Source organism: Oryctolagus cuniculus, chromosome 6, assembly GCF_964237555.1.
Source record: "Oryctolagus cuniculus chromosome 6, mOryCun1.1, whole genome shotgun sequence".
Classification (NCBI taxonomy): domain Eukaryota; kingdom Metazoa; phylum Chordata; class Mammalia; order Lagomorpha; family Leporidae; genus Oryctolagus; species Oryctolagus cuniculus.
In genome coordinates, this window is record NC_091437.1 from 40,913,706 (window position 1) to 40,933,913 (window position 20,208).

General features: G+C 48.1%; 1 protein-coding gene across 4 annotated transcripts in view; it reads right to left on the minus strand.

Moving 5' to 3' along the window:
- Positions 1 to 15,958: 15,958 nt before the first annotated feature.
- FAM114A2 (family with sequence similarity 114 member A2) overlaps positions 15,959 to 20,208 on the minus strand; it is a 38,925-nt gene continuing 34,675 nt past the window's right edge. For all 4 annotated transcript variants that reach the window (XM_008255291.4, XM_002710326.5, XM_051844404.2 and 1 more), the window contains exons 13-14: positions 19,953 to 20,006; positions 15,959 to 17,387 (exon numbers count right to left, since the gene is read on the minus strand). In XM_008255291.4, coding sequence (XP_008253513.3) covers positions 17,253 to 17,387; positions 19,953 to 20,006 — 189 coding nt within the window. In that variant the 3' untranslated portion in view covers positions 15,959 to 17,252. The remainder of the gene's footprint in view (positions 17,388 to 19,952; positions 20,007 to 20,208) is intronic.

A 20,208-nucleotide genomic window follows, 5' to 3' on the forward strand; every position in this document is an offset into this window, starting at 1 on the left:
ATCCCCGTGAGGAAAACAAAAGATTTCATTCCTCCCATTAGCTTCTCCCCCGCCTTATTCAGATACTCAGTCCAGCGCTGCCACCTGCTGGCTAGAGGGGAGCTTTACAAGAGAAAAGACCTTTCCCACCAGCTGGGAGACAGGGGTGCAGAGCTTTAGCAATAGGACCGAGAGGTATGGGAGGTTTTTACTGGAAAGGTTTGGGTGGGAAGGATTTGAGCTGTGGGGAAATGAGGCTAAAGTTCAAATCCCAGTTCTTCTACATTACCAGCTGTGAGACTTTGAATAAACTGTTTAAACCTCCCCAAGTCTCCGTGAATTCACCTATGAAATGGGAACAATGGTCTCTCATTGCAAAATGCTAACGCATGTGAGATGACATAGCCAAGGATTTCCCCTCTGGACTTCTCCCACTACATCCCGCCACGGGGATTCCACAGGTGGGGTGTAGCGCAGGGGTCCTCACCATTGGCCTTAGATCATCATCCCTGACCTGGGCAGAGATGCAGATGTTCAGGTCCAAGACATAGCTCTGGACCATCTCTCTAGGGATGACAGCCCAGGAGCCTGCATTGTACAAACTCCAGGTTTCAGAGTCCCTGAAACAGTGCATGAGGCCAGGAGTTCTAGCCCTGATCTCCTGTAAGTGCACACTCTTGGCCTCTCTAAGTTTCTTGGAGTTTTCCACTCATGAAATGGGGACAAGAGACTTGCCTGCCGTGCCTCTCAGGGGTGGGGGGAAGCGCTTGGCCACTGCAATGCCAGTGCTGACATGAGAAGCAGGAGTGGTCAGAAGAGGGAGTGCTGGCCCCTCACGGGCTCTCTCCTAGAAAAGGAGCCCCTTGGGAAGCGACCAGAATCGGGGTGGTGATGGAGAGAGGTGACGGGGAGAGAGGTGGCAGGAGAGCAGGTATGGCTCCCACAGGACGCTCTTGGAATGGGCAGGACACTGGAGGTGGGTGTGCAGAGGGAGATGAGCAGGAGTGACAGCTGGTTCCCCAGGAGGGGTCAGGAAGCCAAACGGCAGTTCCAGGGGCCACCACAAGAGGCTGAAGCCAGGACAAGAGTGGAACCCTGGTGATGCCTGGAGTCACAGCCCTCTATTCTGCTTCTCCCACAGCCTCTCCCACTCACTACCTACATCCTGGTGAGGCTCACAGCCTCCCTGCTCGCCCACACCCCACCCCTCCCCACCCCGAGACAGATGTGGGCTTCCATCTTGCAGACATTAAATCAAGGCCTGGCGAGAAGGGAATCCCTTGCCCAGAATTTCTTGGTGAATCCCCTGCCAAAGTCCTCTAAATCTTACAACAGTTGCAGAGCAGGCAGGGCACTGGTCATTTCTGTCACACAGAGGAAAAACTCAGATCAGAGGGGATGTGTGATTTACCCAAGAACACATAGCAGAGCTGAGCCCTGACCAGGCTATCTTACTACTCCCAGGCCATATAGGTTTTCTTAAGATTTGGTCAGGTGATCCTTGGGTCCTTTCCAACTCTATCTTTTATGATTCCAGGACCCCGACCTATTCTTTCAGGTTTGTGTCTCTGGTTCCCTCAATGAGCAAAACCACTCAAACCAAAACAGCCTTCTTGAGGCTCCCTGAGCCAACCTCGTCTTGTCCCACTTTTTCTCCTCTGTGCCAAACCTCTGCCCACCCTCCAGCCTCACCACAGCTCTGGGGTGTGCGTGACCGTTCTGCAGTCCTTCAGAGCTCAGCTCTCCCTGCCCCAGGAAGCCCTCTCCAAGCACCCACGTGAGAAGTAACACCGACTTGGTGTGAACAGGGCAGTGGTATCAGACGCACCTGCCACTCAGTGTGCACGTCGGCTAGGCACTGTGCGGGCCGGGCCTACAGCTGCATCATGTGCACGGCGGCCATGTGCATGACCTGCATGTCCATTACATACCTGTGTGCGCATTACCTCACTGCATGCCAAAGCCTCCCTAGCAGGCAAAACTAACAAGTACAGCGTCTCTTAGAGATGCGGAAAACCAGCCTCGGAGGCCTGAGAGGATGCACCCATAGTCATCTGAAAGGCTGCAGTGCTGGAGCAAGCAACTTGGGAGGAAAATAGGAAAACCCGGTACAAGAAGGGAAGGTTCAGAGCAACAAAGCAAGCAGGGAACTAAAAGACCCATGGGAACCTGCGGTCCAGGGGCCACGATGGAGGTCGTTTCCAAGTGTGACGGCAGCAGGTATACTAACGCGGGACTTCTACTAGCCTTTTCTCAGTCAAACATTTATCTTTTTAGATAGATAAGATCATCATTCTGTGGGAATGGAATTAAAAGCTTGAGTAAATCCCAATCAGGCTTACACAGTCCACAGCAGGACTACAATGTGAAGCAAGCAGGATTCCAGAATCTGTGCTCCTTCTAAGACACAACGGATAGACTTAAAATATTGACATGGGAGACCTCTCCTCTCCCAGGCAGGCCCTTGGTCTGTGACAGTGCCTGGGGCGCTACCATTTGAATTGTCAACCCTGTCATTCCAGGACTCTTGATCCTGGGAAAAACCACTTGTGCCTCTCCAAGTGTTTCTGATGTTAAAAGCTTGGCATGAAAATAAAATGATACCAGGGCAGCTTACCCTCTGGTGGATCCCTGGATAGAGAGCAAAGCAAGGGGAGGGAGGGAGTGAGGGAGGGAGGAAGAAATTGGAGGCAGAAGGGAACTTCGGCCCCTTCAGTGCAGGTCCAGGGGTCCCCCTGCAGGTACCAACGCACAATGAGAACAAGATAAACGCAGCACGGCTGCCCTCCTAGAGCCCCAGGCACAAATGCTTCCTCCCTCCCAAGTTTGCTGAGGGTTAGCCAGGAGGAGGGGGCGCACTCAGGAGGACCCCCCCTCCCTGGGCCCTGAAGTGTGCACATCCCAGCACATCCCGAGAGTCTCGGCAGCTGCCCTGGGCTCTACCGATCTCCACTGCTGCAGAAGGGCAGAGGGAAGCAAGGCACCTGCCAGCGGCTCACCTGCTACTCCATCTCCACAGTTCCACCCACACTCAACCACAAGGGCTGTGCGTCCCAACTCCGAGCGGACCATCCCTGAGTGGCCTCCCAGGACCCCACTTCCCCCCACCGTCCCCGGGACAGCAGTGAGCTTACCTTTCCCTGACTGCACCATCCTCAGTCCCCCTCCCCTGCCCTGCGTTTCCATCCATCTGGTCTACCCCAACAGAGCCCAGTCCACAGCTCTCATCCCCTCAGGGATCCCGGCTCCAGGGCCTGGCACCTGGAGTGAGGGACTGGCATTTGGCACAGTGCTTAAGTGCTAACTTGGGACACCCCCATCCCATTTCTGAGTGCTTCGTTCGAGTCTCAGCTCCTCCACTTCCAATCTAGCTTTCTTGATAGAAAAGCAGCAGGTGATGGGTCAGTGGTTGTGTCCGTCACCTACGTGGGAGCCCAGTTTCCAGTGCCTCGCTTCATGCCTGGCTTCAGTGTGGCCCTGCCCAGTTATTCGGGGAGTGAACTAGCAGATAGATCTCTCTCTGGGTTTGCCTCTCAATCTCGAAGGGGAGGTCCAGCAAAGACAGGGCAGGGCCACCTGCTCCACAGCCCTGACCCTGTACCTGCAGCTGGTTGAAGACAGGGCACCCAGGAGGGAGAACACAGGGAATCTGGGTCACACCACAAGCCGAATGCTCACGGAGTACCCCAGAATGTGCCTAGAAGGAGCACCAAGAAATGAATGTAGGCACAGCTGATTTGGTTTGTCAATGGGTTCAGACGGTATTTTCTCAAAGAAGGTTCCATGGAAGAAGAGCTAACTTGGAGAGGTGATTTGCAAGAATACATCCTGCAGGGAATGCCGCACGCTTCTCTCCTTCATACAGGGGACCCCCCCACCCAGCACGCAAAGGCTCTCAGCAGTCAGGCTGCAAACACTGTCGTTTAACCCAGTCTTCCCACACTCACCTGACACGCGGGGGGCTTTGCTTGGGAAAACCTGCTTAGCGTCTACTGGTCACACTTGGAGAATGGGAGGGGGCTGGACAGTCTGGTCATCTGTGACGGTCCGGGATGCCTGCCTTCATTCTTCCACAGCCTCTACTTCTGCCACAAACCCCTCCATGTGACAGAACTCCAATCTTAACATGAAAGCATAGAGTTCCAATGGCGGGCACTGAAGCACTGGCCAGCGGCGTGGCGGGAAGAAGGAACCTGGCTCTGGGAGCTCCTTTGCCCGCTGTCATTTACTGAAGATGGAACCTTCAGGAAGTTCCCTCACGTTCCTGGGCACCGGGTTCCTGTTCTGTCCACGGCTGCGAGGGGCAAACGAGGGGCTAGCAACGAGTGTTTAGTTCACCACCTGGAACATTCGTAGCAAACACAGAACCATTTCAACTGTTAGCTCCTATGACCAAAACAATACGATATGGGGCCGGCGCTGTGGCATAGCAGGTAAAGCCGCTGCCTGCAGTGGGCGCTGGTTCGTGTCCTGGCTGCTCCACTTCCAATCCAGCTCTCTACTATGGCCTGGGAAAGCAGTGGAGGATGGCCCAAGTCCTTGGGCCCCTGGATCCACATAGGAGACCTGGAAGAAGTTCCTGGCTCCTGGCTTCAGATTGGTGCAGCTCCGGCCATTGTGGCCATCTGGGGAGTGAACCAGAGGATGGAAAACCTCTCTCTCTCTCTCTCTCTCTCTCTCTCTCTCTCTGCCTCTCCTTCTCTATCTGTGTAACTCTGACTTTCAAACAAATAAATCTTTTTAAAAAAATAAGGCTGACTGACTTCCCTTGCCATCCACACAGTAAGCTTCATGGGCTTATGGTTTAGAAAGTTAGCCCACTACGGGACACAGGGAGCAACCAGTACCAAAAGGCAAAAGGGAGGCAACAGGTGCTAGGAAGCCGTAGAGAGGGCGGGGTCCGCGAGTGCGAAGCTTCCTGGAGGCCTGACGAGGCGAGCTGGGCTTGGCAGGAGCAGCAGCGACGACGGTAGCGAGGCCGGCTTCCCAGGACCAAGGAGTATGGGTCGGCAGAGGCCTGTGGGTGCCCAGGAGCGTAGCCCGAACTGAAGAACTGGACTCCAGGGGAGCTGGGAGTCTCCTCCGAGGAAAATTCCACCGCGGCGGCCACCAGGAGCTGGCGGTAGTTGATGTTTGGCCCAGGGCAAACTCGTCTCCTCCTTGTGCTGGAGCTACCGGAAGTTACCGACGGTCTGCAGTTTCTGCTTCCCCAGCCCATGGGCGAGGGCCGCTCTCCAGCGCCCTCTGCAGGGCCGGGGCGGTTGGGAATTGAGTCTTGGCAAGAGACACAAACCCAATGTGGCCATCACAAACCTGAGTGCTGGGACAGGGGCTCTGCCTCTGGCACTAACGTCCTATTCGTGTGTGTGTGTGTGTCTGACGCTGATGTCCTGTCTGTGTGTGTGTGACGTGTGTCTGACATCCTGCCCAGGGTGTGTATCTGTGTGTGTCTGATGTCCTATCTGTGTGTGTGTGTCCCTGTCCCTCGTGTCTCTCTCCTGGCCTCTCTCATTTTCAGTCGGCCACATTTGTCCAACGTGTCTTTCATTGCCTGCTCCTACACATACTCGGTCTAAAAATGGCCGCCTCAGCCCTAGAGTGGCTTTGACCTCTCAGCTGCGGGGGTCCAATGTTAATTCTCTTGCAACAGAAAATCTGGCCTAACACAGAGGTCAAGGGACCACTCCCAGTCCACTCAGCTTCAGCCGGAAAAGGGTCATGTGACACCAAGGTGACCATTCCCCCTTCCCTGAGACGGGATCTGGCATGGACAAGTCACCCCAAAAGCGGCTTTTGTGCAAAAGTACTTAATTAGAAGTCAGGGGTTGGGTCTTATTAGCACCTGGAACTGCTGTGGGACCTGGGACAAGGCAGTCCCCATTCTGAGTCCCAAAGAGCCACCTGTAAAATGAGAGGTTGAACCAGGCATTCTGTTAGCATGGCTGGCCCCAAAATTCTATGACGTTCCATTAACAAAATGGGGGTGGAGACTGGGGAGAACAGAGAAGATCCGTCAAAGCAACAAAGGTGTGAAGTGCTGGGGAAAAGGAAGATCCTGTGTGCTCTGAGAAACGGTTAGTAGAACTGTGGCCAGGGCAAGGAGGCAGTGTCCCCAGGAGGCCACCAAGGCAGAGCAATGCCTTCTGGAGTTCAGTGTGCCTCATCTGTGGAGGCCGTGCTAGCTGCAGACTCCCAGGCCCCTCCCAGATGGTCAGATTAGGCACAACCAACTCCTGTCCCGGTAACTCTGATCCAAGTGCTGTGAGAGCCACCCCTCTAGAAATGCTGCTCAGATTCAAACTACCTGCCGAAGAACTGTGCTTCCTCTGGAGAGGAATGACCTCCCCACCTTCGGGGGCATACAAGAATGACAGTGCTCTTCTCCCCACCCTCCACCCTCCACCCTCCACCCTCTCTTTCTCCAACACCCTGAAGTCCAAACAGAAGCAAGACTGCACTGGCAGCTCAAGGCCCTCACAGGGAAAGGTTTCAATCCCTGCCGCTTTCGCTGGGCCTCACTCTTAGATAAACTGGACCCGGCAAGCAAGGATGCTGAGGTGAGCTGACCTGCCTCTCCCATCACAGCCCTGGAGCTTTTTTTTTTTTTTTTTTTTTTTTTTGACAGGCAGAGTAGACAGTGAGAGAGAGAGAAAGGTCTTCCTTTACCATTGGTTCACCCTCCAATGGCCGCTGCAGCTGGCGCGCTGCAGCCAGCGTACCGCGCTGATCCAAAGCCAGGAGCCAGATGCTTCTCCTGGTCTCCCATGCGGGTGCAGGGCCCAAGCACTTGGGCCATCCTCCACTGCACTCCCGGGCCACAGCAGAGAGCTGGCCTGGAAGAGGGGCAGCCGGGACAGAATCCGGCGACCGGGACCTGGGGTGCTGGCGCCGCAGGCAGAGGATTAGCCTAGTGAGCCGCGGCGCCGGCCAGCCCCAGAGCTTTTAAAGGCTGGGTTTGGGGTTCCGTGGGCGCGTCTCCAAGATGCTTTCTGGGCCAGGAGATGATTTCACTGCCTCCTCACGGAATCCTTTCAAATGACTCCAGCCCTCCATGCTGCTCCCTCCTCTGAGGCTCCATAGCAGGTGGGCTGATTGAGTCCCACTTAGACCTGGGGAGTTCCATGGCTTGGAAAGGACCCAGACTCATCTGCAGAGAATTCATAAAGCACCCTCACACCCACCCCCTGTTTAGTCTGCTGATTCATCTCATGGAACCAGTGGGGAAACTGAGACTCAGGATGCTGGGCTGGAGAAGAATGGAGACCTACGCCTCCCACTTCCTCCATATCCCCACTCCTCCAGGAAAGCTCTGGCAGGACAGATGGAGGGACCTGTCTGCCTAGGCAGCAATGGAGGAGTGGGCAGAACAGCGTGGGCATTAATCTGATGGCTCTGTCCCTGGGGGAGGGGCGAGGTGACCGACTGCGATAGAAACCTTGGAGAAAGAGAGGCAGCACGGATTCGGGAGTCAGGAAACCTGGAGCGTCCGTGTGTGACCTGGAGCAAGCCCCTGCCTCTCAGCAGGCCTCAGTTTCCTAGCTGTACCTTGGAGAAGTTAGACCCTGTAGTCTCCAAGGTCCCTTCCTACTCTGGTACTTGGAGCTTCGCTGTCACCAGCTGCCTCCCTGAGGCTCCACCCAGCCACTAGCAACAGAGCAGTGAATAACAGAGACCCAGAGACCACAGCAGTTCCGAAGATTTTCAGGATAACTTTGGTGTTGTCCCACCCAACCTCCAACCCCCTACAGGGGCCATTTTCCTGAACCCTCAAAATACCCTGATAGTGATCTATGCAACGCTGCAAAAAAGCTGCAGTGATCCAGACTGACCAGAAGATGGAGCCAAATGCTTGGAATCCCAAAGAGCTTTATTTATTTATTTTAATCCCCTCTCTGTCTTCCCTCTTCAACGCCCCGGTCCCAGGGCTACAGGTGCAGCCACTAAAGCCACAAAGGCAGTAGGAACTGTGCTCAGGATCTCCCATCTGCTCAGTTCAGGGCTGGGAACAAGACTCCAGCTCCCACTCCTGGGGGCAGCCAATGTTTCTACTGTCTTCTACCCTCACCCTACAGGATTCTGGGCAGACTGAGTTCCCTCCGAAATGTCCTGATCTAGTTACAGCCCATTTATGTTCTGCAGGTGGAGCTGAGGGAGTCACAGGCAGAAGAGCCAGGTTGTCCAGTGAGAACAGCTGGGCTTCTCTAATGGCCTCCCCACACCCCAGAGCCCTCCATGGCTCTCGTCTGCTGCTGGGAGATGAAGTCTCAAAATCCCTGCAGTGAGCGAAGTGGCACTTCCGTGAGTTTGGGGAGGGAGCACAAACAGAAAACATGGGCAGACTTCAACAACTGAAGCTCTCCTCGCCCCTCCTCATCCCCACGGCTGTGCTGAATTTTGGGAAGTCTCAAGTTGCCTAAACCCCTTGGCTGGTCTGTAGTGTGGTGACACAGGGGGTTATTTTGAGGGTTGCATTAAGTCATTGAGGGTAAAACTCTGAGCATCATGATCTTCACATAGTAGATGCTCTAAAAATACTAAGTTTGTTGTGACACATCAGAATGCTCTACATGAAAGCAAGCAATAAAGATGAGCACAAGGCCAGGTGTTTGGCCTAGAGGTCAAGTTGCTGGGTAACACCTCCAACCCTTATCTGAGTTCGTGGATTCAATTCCCAGCTCTGACTCCTGGCTTCAGCTCCTTGCTGATACACACCCTGGGAGGCAGCACATGATGGCTCAAGTGATTCGGTTCCTGCTACCAGATATTGAGTTCCAGTTTCCTGGCTTCAGCCTGGCCCAGCCTTGGCTGTTGCAGGCATCTGGGGAGTGAACCAGTGGATCAGAGTGCTCTCTTGCTCATTCCCTCACTCTGCCTCACCAAAAAAAAAAAAAAAGTTCAAGAAACAAACACAAGAGTAATTTCAGTATGTGACTTTTCTCCTTCCTTCCTTCTCACCGAATGCCCCTTCTCCAGTCCCCCTGGGCTCCAACAACCCTGGCAGCTGGTTCCTGTCGCTCCCCCTCTTCGTGGAGGAACGACACTAAGCCCTGCCTAGGCTTCATATCCGAGTCACGGCACCATTATGTCGCTCCCCCTCTTCGTGGAGGAACGACACAGGACCCTGCGCTGTTCTTTCGTCTGCTCGGCCCTCCCCGGGTTTGCTGCTGGTTCTTCCCGGGTTGGCCACTGTCCCTTCCACCTCCGTGGAAGGGCAGTTCCCCCTGGCCACATTCCCCACTTCCGCAGGGGAGCGGCATACTGCCGGCCGGCTCTTCTCGGGGGCTGCACAGGTGTTCCCTTAGATGTTCCTGGTGCATGCCGTCTCTCTCCTCCTTTATAGTCCTCCTCCGCCAATCCCAACTCGGCTGCCCACACGCCAAGTACGCTGCTCTCCTCCAATCAGGAGCGAGTCCTACAGTTTATTGGTTGAACTGGAGGCAGCTGTGCAGAAGCTGTTTACTTCTCTCCCAGCGCCATATTGTGGGAGAGCAGATGCATAGAATAAGTCTTAATTCCAGTAACTCAGTCCAGTCCGGATTGCTCCCCACAGTTCCTGCAGGTGACTGAGGCATTTCTTCTTTTTTTCTTGGTGATCACTTCCTGCGTCTGTGTGCCAAGGGGAAGAAAACTCAGAGCTTGTCAAGAAGATCAGGCAGACAAGAGCTGGCAGAAGCTGTGTGGCCCGGGCAGGTGAGTGTCCCCAGGGAGGTCCTGGGAGTCCCAGGCCCTGGCCTCCCACTCTGCTTCTTCATGCTGAGACTGTCTCCAGAATTCAGTCTCCATTCCCCTCCCCCAGCCAGTGCCTGACACTCTCCTGCACGCTGTTCAAAATCCAGCTTTAGTATGTCTCCTGAAGGCCACACCAGTCTCCGCCTTCCCACAGTGGTCTGTCCACTTTGTAGACACAGACATTTCCCTGGGGAGACTCAAAGCTTCCTTCTGGAGGCAGGTTCCTGGCTCCTGTGGGGAGTCAAGGGACCCTAGTTCAGGTCCAGCCCTGCTCTGATGCCTCGTGTGATACTGGTACTCATCTAGCTGCCCTGGAGAGACACCAGCATTTTAGCCAGAGCTTATCCTACACCTCCCCGACTTAGTTCACTTCTGCTGTAGGATTTAGCAGCCATGGGTAACTCCTGGTGTGACATCTGGCAAAAATCTTTTACACTTCAAGATTGAGGTTCCCTGCACGCCTTCACCGTGTTGAGTCCCAGACCAGTCTGGTGCCTCTTAGCAGCACTCTCACAGGCTTGTCACAGCTACTATTGTCACTCTCACTGCCTTAGCCCTCTTGTCGAGGAGGCACCATTGTCTACATGAGGCTCCTGGGCCATGACCAGGTCCCACCACAGCTCCTGGAGCCCTATCTGTGCCTGTATCTTCACAGCACTCAGCTCCTAGTGGGCAGATGTTGATGCAGCTAATGCGCCAAAGCTAAATCCTGAGGTCTGGAGATGCAGTGGAAGCCAGTATGAGTCTTCAAAAATTTCTTGGCAAGTTTGTATTATGAAAAACCTATGCATAGATCTCAAAATTTTTTGCACCAAAATAAACATCTCATTCCATTTTCCAAGAATTTCTTGAAGTTATCTGGGGATAAAGGCCCAAGGGAAGCAGGGACTTGCTCAAAAATCTACAGGGAAGTTAGTGGCATTGCCTGTGTAAAAACCCAGGTCCCAAATTCATCATCACATTGTCCAGCCGGGCCTCTGCTCAGCTCCCAGCCATCATCTGGATCACAGGAATCAGTTTTCACAGCCATTAGACTTGCCCAGTTACTCCTGTCCTCCTCCCCAGGGAGTCTGCCCTTGTTTTAGAATGACTCAGCCTTGGTTTGGAAGGAGGCATCCAACCCAGCAAGAAGGGAAGAAGTTTCTCAAAGCACAGCCAACTTGGAGACACAGGTGCTCTCTGCCAACGTGCCTTTGCCTCACAAACTCATAGTGCAAAAGTCCAGCGGTCTGTTCAAGGCTGGAAGAATCCAATTTTCTCTACGTGCTCTTAGTGGGTAGAATTAGGATCACTGGGTAGAATTCATACAGAGGCAGATCCCAGCTCCATGTAAGGTGTAACTTGATTATAGTCAGACCTATTCAAAAATTGAATAGGCTGTCTTAAGTGGTAAACTCCCTGACACTAGAGACAACCAATCTGCTGGAAATGATATAGAACAGCTCCTAAGTATAGCTCACCTGCATCAGCATGTCCTGGGAGAATTCTTAAAAGGGCACAACCCTGGGGCCCACCCAAGACCCACTGAATCAGCCTTTAATGTGGAACCTTTTCAAGCCTCGAGAAGATTCTGATGTGGGATTCTGACTCATAAATGAATGTCTGAGAATTTCTGCTCCAGAAAAGTGTTACATGTGTTCCCTCCCATCTCTTGAAAGGCTTTGATTCTGTCATTCTACAAACCATGAATCTTTCCTGGGTATTTGAGTTGTACAGGGGGCATCCTAAAGACAAATCACTTTTAATCCATGAAGTCACAAATCCTTAATGGAAGAGAGCTGGCAAATGAGACATTTGGGGCAGGTAGCCCACAGATATGATTTTCCCCATTCCTGTACCCAAAGCCTTAAAATTGTAGATCCCTGAGTATTCCATCCAATTTCATCCCAACTCCCTTGAATCCACAGTAGGAACTCCTTAGTCGTTGTGGAAACCAAGGATGAGTAGACAGAAAAATACCCACTGACCATTCTAGAGCTGGGAGGCAAACTGCACGCTCCTGAGCTAACAGATGCTTTCTGGGTCCCCCTTGAAGGCTTTTAGACTCTCACAAGTAGTAGTTTAAATGCCCTTGGGCATTACAAATGACATTATGAGAAAAGTCTATGGTCAAAGTCTGGGTCTTGACCTCAAATCCCATCCCACTAATCCACCCCTTTGGTCTCCCTAAGAGCATCAGGGTGCACTTTCCCTAAATTGTGGAGACTCTTGATGTTCATCTTAAGGATGCTCACTCAACCCTCGGATCCAGTAATACAACGTCAAGGAAATAATCACTTGTATGTTCAAAGACGTTTTTAAGATGCTATCAACTCTACATCATCAAATAGAATGAAGAATGAGGGATCATAATCCCCCAGCTGACTTCTCAACCCCCTTCCACACTCCTTTTAACCCATTTTGAAACCTGCTACCTGTCGCTCCCCGTCTTCGTGGAGGAACGACACAGGACCCTGCGCTGTTCTTTTGTCTGCTCGGCCCTCCCCGGGTTTGCTGCTGGTTCTTCCCGGGTTGGCTACCGACCCTTCCACCTCCGTGGAAGGGCGGTTCCCCCTGCCACATTCCCCACTTCCGCGGGGGAGCAGCACACCGCCGGCCGGCTCTCTCAGGGGCTGCTCAGGTGTTCCCCCTTAGATGTTCCTGGTGCATGTTGTCTCTCTCCTCCTTTGTAGTCCTCTTCCACCAATCCCAACTCTGCTACCCACACGCCAAGCACGCTGCTCTCCTCCAATCAGGAGCAGCTCCTGCAGCTTGTCAAGTTGGTGAAAGGCAGCTGTGTAGAAGCTGTTTCCTCCTCTCCCAGCGCCATACTGTGGGAGAGCAGATGCATAGAATAAGTCTTAATTCCAGTAACTTAGTCTAGTCCGAATTGCTCCCCACACTACCAAAGTAACTGCTTCTTGAGGCTAGACAGTGCCACTCTTTCCACCATTGCTGTTTCTTAGAACCTGTGAGCGGGCAGACCCACTGGGCCTTTTTTAAACCTTCCTGAGGAATGGGGGACATTTCTTGACTCTGGCTCCCTTGGTGCAGAGTCACTGTCCTTTCTTTCCCTTTAATTATCTGAGATAATTGCAGACTGACATGCAGTTATTAGAAACTCAGATTCTGTGTACCATTTACCCAATTTCCCCCAACAGCAAATCTTGTAAAACTAAAGTACCATTTCACAACCAGGATATTGGCTCTGATCTTGGATTCCTCTGTTTACTCCGTCTTCACCTGTGTGTGCAATCAGTTATATACTCACAGCAGCAGGTTCATGTGTCTGCCATCACAGTAAGATGCTCCTTCCTGGTGAACTTTTAAAACCACACCTACCTACCTACTTCCTCCCCCACCTCATCTCTAACCCCTGGCAACTATTAATCTGTTTTCAGTTTCTCTAATTTTGCCATTTTAGAGTCATGTAGATGGAATTACACAGTATGTAACATTTTGAGAAGCACAATACACTTGAGAGCCACCCAAGCTCCTGCACTCAGCAATCGTGTGTTCCTTATAATCGCTGAGAGCAGGTCACAGCATGGAGGCACCAGAGATTGTTGAACATCCACTCGCTGAAGGACATCTGCGTTGTCTCCAGCTTTAGGCTGTCACACATAAGGCTGCCGTGAGCCCTGTGTTCTCTTTCCTTTCTGATCTTTGACACAGATGCTCCAGACCATTGAGGTCTTTGTTCCTGCTGTGGCAAACATGACTTGTCACCACACCATCCTTTCTATGTCAACTCCCAGTGACTCCAGTAATTCGGCCAGATGCTTCCCTGTAGCTCCTATCACTAAAAAAGACACCTCCAAGCCTTTCTCCTTAAAGAAATAAAACAGAACAGGAGTTTGAGAACCAGAAAACTTGGGCTCACACTGCAGGGACTCTGCTGTGTATATTCATGAGATTTGAGGTCACTTAACACTCTGAACTTGTCTCTAATTAAGGTTTCTTTATGGACAGCTTGTAGAGGCAGTGTAATATAATGGTGAATAGCAGGAGTTCTGCCCAAGGGCCACTCACAAGCTCTGTGACCTGGGGCAAGTTACTTAACCTCTCCGTGCCTGATCTTCCATCTGCAAATGGGCAAGTTAACATTCTGTGAGGTTGTTGTGAGGACTAAAACCATGTAATAAGTACATGTTATACATGTTGAGAACATTCCTGGCACACAGTGTTTTTTCAGCATTAGCTCATATTGTTATGTGGCAAGCAGTGCTGTAAGCACTTCACACAGACTTAATCTTATCAATTACTCTGTAATACAAGTGTTGTTATGAGATTTCACAGACAAAATTGAACTTCAGGGAGTAAGCCACTTGTTCAAGGTCATAGGTATGGAAAACAAGGGAGCTGAGATTCACTTCTGAGCCTGTCTTTGCATCATCCTGCAGCCCCTAGACTAGCAAAGCCATTTCCCTGCCTCATGGGGCAGGTATGGGGACTACAGAGAAAAGGGTATCCCATGGCATTCAAACAACATCACACAATGCTTTCCTTTTTTAGCTCTAGGTGGTTGAGGAACAACAGATTAAGTCTAGGCTCCTAAAGCCAAACCATTGGGTGGATGTTGTGGCATAGCTGCTTCAGCCACCACCTGCCACGTTATGTGGCCATCAGTTCAGATCCAGCTGCTCCACTTAGAATCCAGCTCCCTGCTACTGTGCCTGGGAAATCAGCAGATGTCCCAAGTACTTGGGCAACTGCACCCACAAGGGAGGCTCAGATGGGATTCCTAGCTCCCAGCTTCAGCCTGGCAGAACCTCCCTTGTTGTGGCCATTTGGGGAGTGAATGAGCAGATGAAAGATCTCTCCCTCTCTGTAACTCTGCCTTTCAAATAAATCAATCTTTACATAAAAAAAAAAAAAAAAAAAAAAAGGCAAACCACCAACACAAATGCAGCAATTTGAGGGTACTGACAGATTCAGCTCAGACTTTTGCAAACCTGACCTGATCATCACAACCAGCTTTGGGACAAGTCCACAATTCATTCCCACACAGCCACTGCCTGACCTGAGGGGTCTGCAGCTACAACATAACACTGGCCAGCCACTGTGGGCAGGGGCCACACCCTCTGCATTTTGTTCCCCAGCACTTACCCCGGTATCAGGGAGGGAGTAGCCTCTCAGTAGACGTACAAAAACCCAATGAAACTCTGGCAGAGCAGAATCAAGGCTGGGATCAGCAGACCTGGGTTTAGGTACCAGTAAAGAAAGCTTCCTACCAGCTTTGCGTCTTCCGGGAAGTTACTTGTTCTTAAGACACCTCAGTGGCCCTAACTGTAAAATGAAGGGTTTAAACATGTAATCTAGGGAAGTCCCTTTGAACCCTATAGACTTTGCTGGTAGTAAAGCACTAAGCCACCATTTTTCATTTTCTTCTTTACTTCCTTCCTTCTCTAGCCTCTCTCCTGTTTTTTCTTTCAACTGGTTGATAAATATTTCCTACCATTGCCAACCCTATGCCAGAAGCTAAGAACTCAATGTTGAGTGATACAGAAAACAGTACGTGTTTCCTGATTTACTGAATGCTCTGTGTTTAAGAATATTCAATCTTATTTTGAAACTTGTACTTCAACAATCTGTAACTGTGCAGGTTTTACTGCTCTCACAGTGACATACGTGGCAGAGGCACAGGAAGATCCAGTTGTACTAAATACCTAAGAGAAGTTCTTCATTTCTGACATAAACTCCTAAAATCATTACGTAGACAATTCACATCGAAACAGCTTTGGCTGAAATTGCTAAGGTCACTGCAACAGTTACCCAGGTGAGACTGGCTGGTGTAAACTCTGTGAAAAAATACTTCCATTCCAATTTACAAATGTGTTTTTAAAAATTAAGCATCCTGGTGCACTGACAGTCAAGACGAAAACAATGACTTTTCTACTTCAGCATTAGAGCTTGAGAATACAGCAATGGCCAGTGTGCACAGAAAAAGACAAGTGTGAACCTGGCAAGTAGAAAAAGGATGGCTTCATTCAACTTGCAATCTCTGCATTCACCTCTTACCACAGACAGAATCTTAACTCTCTGAAAAGTTCAGTACTGATGTGTGAGTATGAAGGAGTCACTGTAACCCTCCTTTACTTATAGTTCATGTATGTTTCTAAATTTTTCCTGATGAGTTGACTGGGGACGTGACAGACACAAAGAGACTCTGGAATTTAACCAGACGGTATAATCCCCAAGAGAAATGGAAAAATGAGTGCACTGGTGCTTAAGGAACAGCAGGGTGCAGTCAGAAAGTCACACCTATGAGGAAGTTTTCAAAATTCTCATCTATTCGCCACAGCATTGATGACATGTTAACCGTCACTGCTCACTTCTTGAATGTTTTAAATCTTTTATGAAAACGGACAACATATTAAGTTACAATAAAAGATTTTAAACTTTGACATTTGTGAGATACTATACTTACTGAGTGCCCACTATGGGTATACTTATTTTAAAGGTTTTAGAAAATAAGGAGAAGAGCTCACAAAAGTTACCCAAATCATTAAAAACCACAAAGTTGGAGAACTTTTTAAAAAGGAGATACCAAAATAGGAAGATGATACATTAACAGTCTCTTAAGTTGCTGAAGGGAGCAAAAGAAGGCTTAAGATCTAGAAGATGAAAGTTGTATTTAAAAGCATGCTGAAGAATACATTAATACAAACAAAAAAAATGAGGAAAAATATATCGCTCTTAGAGGTGAAATCCTATTATAAATGAACATCATTTCCATGGGGCTCTACAGTTCAGTTCAGTTCAGTAACATCCAAACAAAAACCCCATGACTAAAAGAGTTTCAGCACTCCTTTGAAGATGGTTGCTAAAGAATTTATCCTGCATTTAGGGTATACATGAAAAACATCCTGGAGACTTAGACATCTACATACACAAAACTGTTTCTCCAAATTGCACTTACTGGTCTTAAATTCAGCTGAGCAGGGGTCACCAACAACTTGAAGCTTATCTTCCTAGGTTAGGGAAGAATTTGAAGCTAGAGGGCGTATGGCTACAAATACAGTATTCTGAAGTTTCTCTTCAATGCTAAATATCTACTGAGAATTAAAAAGCAGATAAAACTTCTTAGCCATTTCCAAGAATTCACATGATAAAGGATAATCATTACCGTTTATATACACTGTTTCCTTAAAGTCATTATTCTAGAAAGAACATGTGGCATTAATAAACCAAGCAGGTTGTGAATTCTAGAATGCCAAATGAAGTTACTTTCTCTTGTTTCACAACCAGTTATACTCACAGGTTACAAATGACATCCATGACAAAATTTTTAGTGTTTCTGAGATGCGTTAAATAAAAGCCAATATTTCTGCCTAATCTTTATCTAGAGCTATTTTTTTGGACTTTCTTAAAAAGTTTATTTTCAAATAATTTATTATAACTATGAACAGTAGTATGAGGGCTTGAATACTTCAGCCAAGTGAAGTGGCAAACTTCCTCTTTAAACCTGCAAAATAACCCTTTTCCTTTATTTCTGCAGGAATAGCCTAAGACAGTGGCATTCTTTGGCTATCACAAATTCCAGGTCAAATATTCTCTGTTCTTCAGTGTTCTGACAAAGGTGTCTGGACTTGCAGCTCCTGCCTGAGTGAGCCAGTCTTGTTCTCAATAAGAGAGATCTCCAGCACAGGTAAGAGTAGCTGAAAGGCATCTTGGATGTAGGAGGCACTGTTTGATGCCTGGCAGGATTGAAAAAACAAGACAGAGAAAAGATCACAGTTATTTAAAGTGAAAATACATCATAAAATAACCAAAAAACAGGTTAATATTTGTAAATGAACTGAATTCATAGTGTGGCAAATAAAAGCAAAGACTTAACCACTTTAATAAACCATCACATGGGAGAAGGATCTAGCCCTTAAGACAATACGGCCAAAAAATAATATTTTTTATGACTTGTCAATCAGAAATGGTAGGTGTTCTCTGGCATGTGCTTAAACTCAGCATTCAAAGCGTATATATTCTTTGAGTGAACCAGCTAGATTCTGTCCCAGAATTGTACTCAGTCACTGAAGGAAGCTTTCAGAAGGCTACGAATCCTGTACCTTTAGAATTTCTACCCTGTTGTGATGGCTGTCAGTCTTTGGACTCAATGTAATCAATAGGCACAAGATAGCTGCTCAAAAACACAAACAAGGAGCTCTGCTTTCAAGGACAGCACAGTTTAGATATAGAACTGTGTTCTAACAGACATATTTATGAGAAGTGTTATGAAACCATTATGCTCAGAGTTTGCCAAACTTCATTTATATCTTACAAGCTCTCACTTTCCAGAAGAATGACAATAGTTCATTATATTAAGATAAAAATATAAAATTTCAAAGACAAGAATGCTTCAAATCTGCAAATAAAAACAACCAAATGAAAATAACAAAAAGGAATCCATATCAAATGATATTACTGTTTGGCTATATCAGTGACAAGTATTTAGTCTGACAACTTTCCAGTTAAAAAAGACCTCAGGTATCATCCAGTGAAATCTTTTATACTTGAAAATGAATGCCAAGAAAGTAAATGCCTGGTCCACAGCCGTACAGTAAGATGCAGGACAGGATTTGCCTCCTGGTTTGCATAGTTCTTTCAGTGCTACCACTCTGTCATCTACTAAATCACAAACTTACATGTTAAAAATTGCATGAGTGATCAAGAGAGTTTCTCTGCTTATGTTTAACAGCATAAAAAAATTTAAAAGTTAAGGAACTTCCTTAATGGTAATTTTTAAATAATTTAAAATGAGTAATAATACAGTAATTTAAAAAAACCTAAACAATTATCAATATATTTTCTCTCCCTAAGACTTGCTAAATATGTTTTAAACAAATTATCAAAAATCTAACTTGGGGGCCAGTGCTTTGGCGTAGAATGTTAAGCTGCCTCCTGTGGTGCCAGCATCCCAAAAGGGTACCAGTTTGAGTCCCAGGTGCTCTATTTCCAATCCAGCTCCCTGCTAATGGCCTAGGAAAAGCAGAGGAAGATGGCCCAAGTCCATGGGCCCCTGCCACACATGTGGGAGACCCAGAGGAGGCTCCTGGCTCCTGGCCTGGCAGCCATTTGGGGAGTGAACCAGAGGATAGAAGATCAATCGATCTTTCTCTCACTCACTCCTTACCTCTGCCTTTCAAATAACTAAATCTAAAAAAAAAAAAAAAAAAAAAAAAAAAAAAAAAGGCAAAACAAAAAAACAATGAATTTACAAAATAGAGTTCTTATAACATGGATTCATGGAATTCAGAGAACATCACATAAGACAGCAATACAAAGAGTTTTCAAAAAGCTCATAGGAAATATTTATTTTACGAAAAAGCTAGACATGGACTTCAAATTTTTTGCACTAAAACAAACTCATTTCTTAATTCCATTTTCCATGAACTTTCTGAGGTACCTTGTATGATCAATCATCTGGCAACTCCTTTTCCATGGACTTAAAATCATACTACTCTTTAAATCTAACAAACTGACAAGGGGTTAAGGAAATACAGTGACCTGTTTGACAAAACAAAGGAAGGTTTCTTGGCAAAGAAATGACAGATTGTTTTTTGAAACATCTCTGCATAAACCTTAGTCCTTTAGGAAGCAGTGCTTGCCTGTTCGTAATTTTCAGCCCTTCATGTTTACCAGCTGGTCTCCAGAAGGTGTTTCCTTACCAAGAACTGTCCATTAAGTTGTCAAGGGGTAGGATTAAATAATGACAGCCTACCGCTTCTTCCATTCCACTTTACTCAGCAGCTTCAACTTTATGCTTTGTAAATAAAGAGTAGTAAACACATTAAATATATACCAGTTGGGTAATATCTGCACCAACAGCATTAACATACCAACAGGTGAAAACTAAAGACTTCAAGATGAGTTCATTTGGGGCCACTGCTGTGGTGTAGTGGGCTAAAGCCTCTGCCTTTGGCACAGACATCCCATATGGGTGCCAGTTCATATTCCGGCTGTTCCTCTTCCAATACAATTCTCTGCTGTGGCCTGGGAAAGCAGCAGAAGATGGCCCAAGAGCATGGGCCGCTGTACCCATGTGGGAGACCTAGAAGAAGCTCCTGGCTCCTGGCTTCAATTGGCTCAGCTCCGGCTGTTGCAGCCATTTGGGGAGTGAACCACTGGATGGAAAACCTTTTTTACCATCTCTCCCTCTCTCTCTCTCTCTGTAATTCTACCTCTCAAATAATCTTAAAAAAAAAAAAAAAGGTTCATTAATATTCAATGTCTCAGGAATCAGAGAAGTAGAAATAATTAGCACTAACCTCTAGAAATACCGCAGTAATTAATGGGTTAAGGACATCAGCCTTTTCTTTGACCTACAATAAAAGATAGTGTTAAAAGAGCAAGACAAGGTAAAAACAGTGAGTATAATCTCACTTTGAGACACATACAAAAATATGCACATATATACAAGCACAGATGTCTGGACTAAGAGATCTGAACTGCTTTAAATTTTTTTTACCTTTCTGTGCAATCCAAATTGAGAGTGTACTCTTTATAGTTTTTACTGATTTTAAG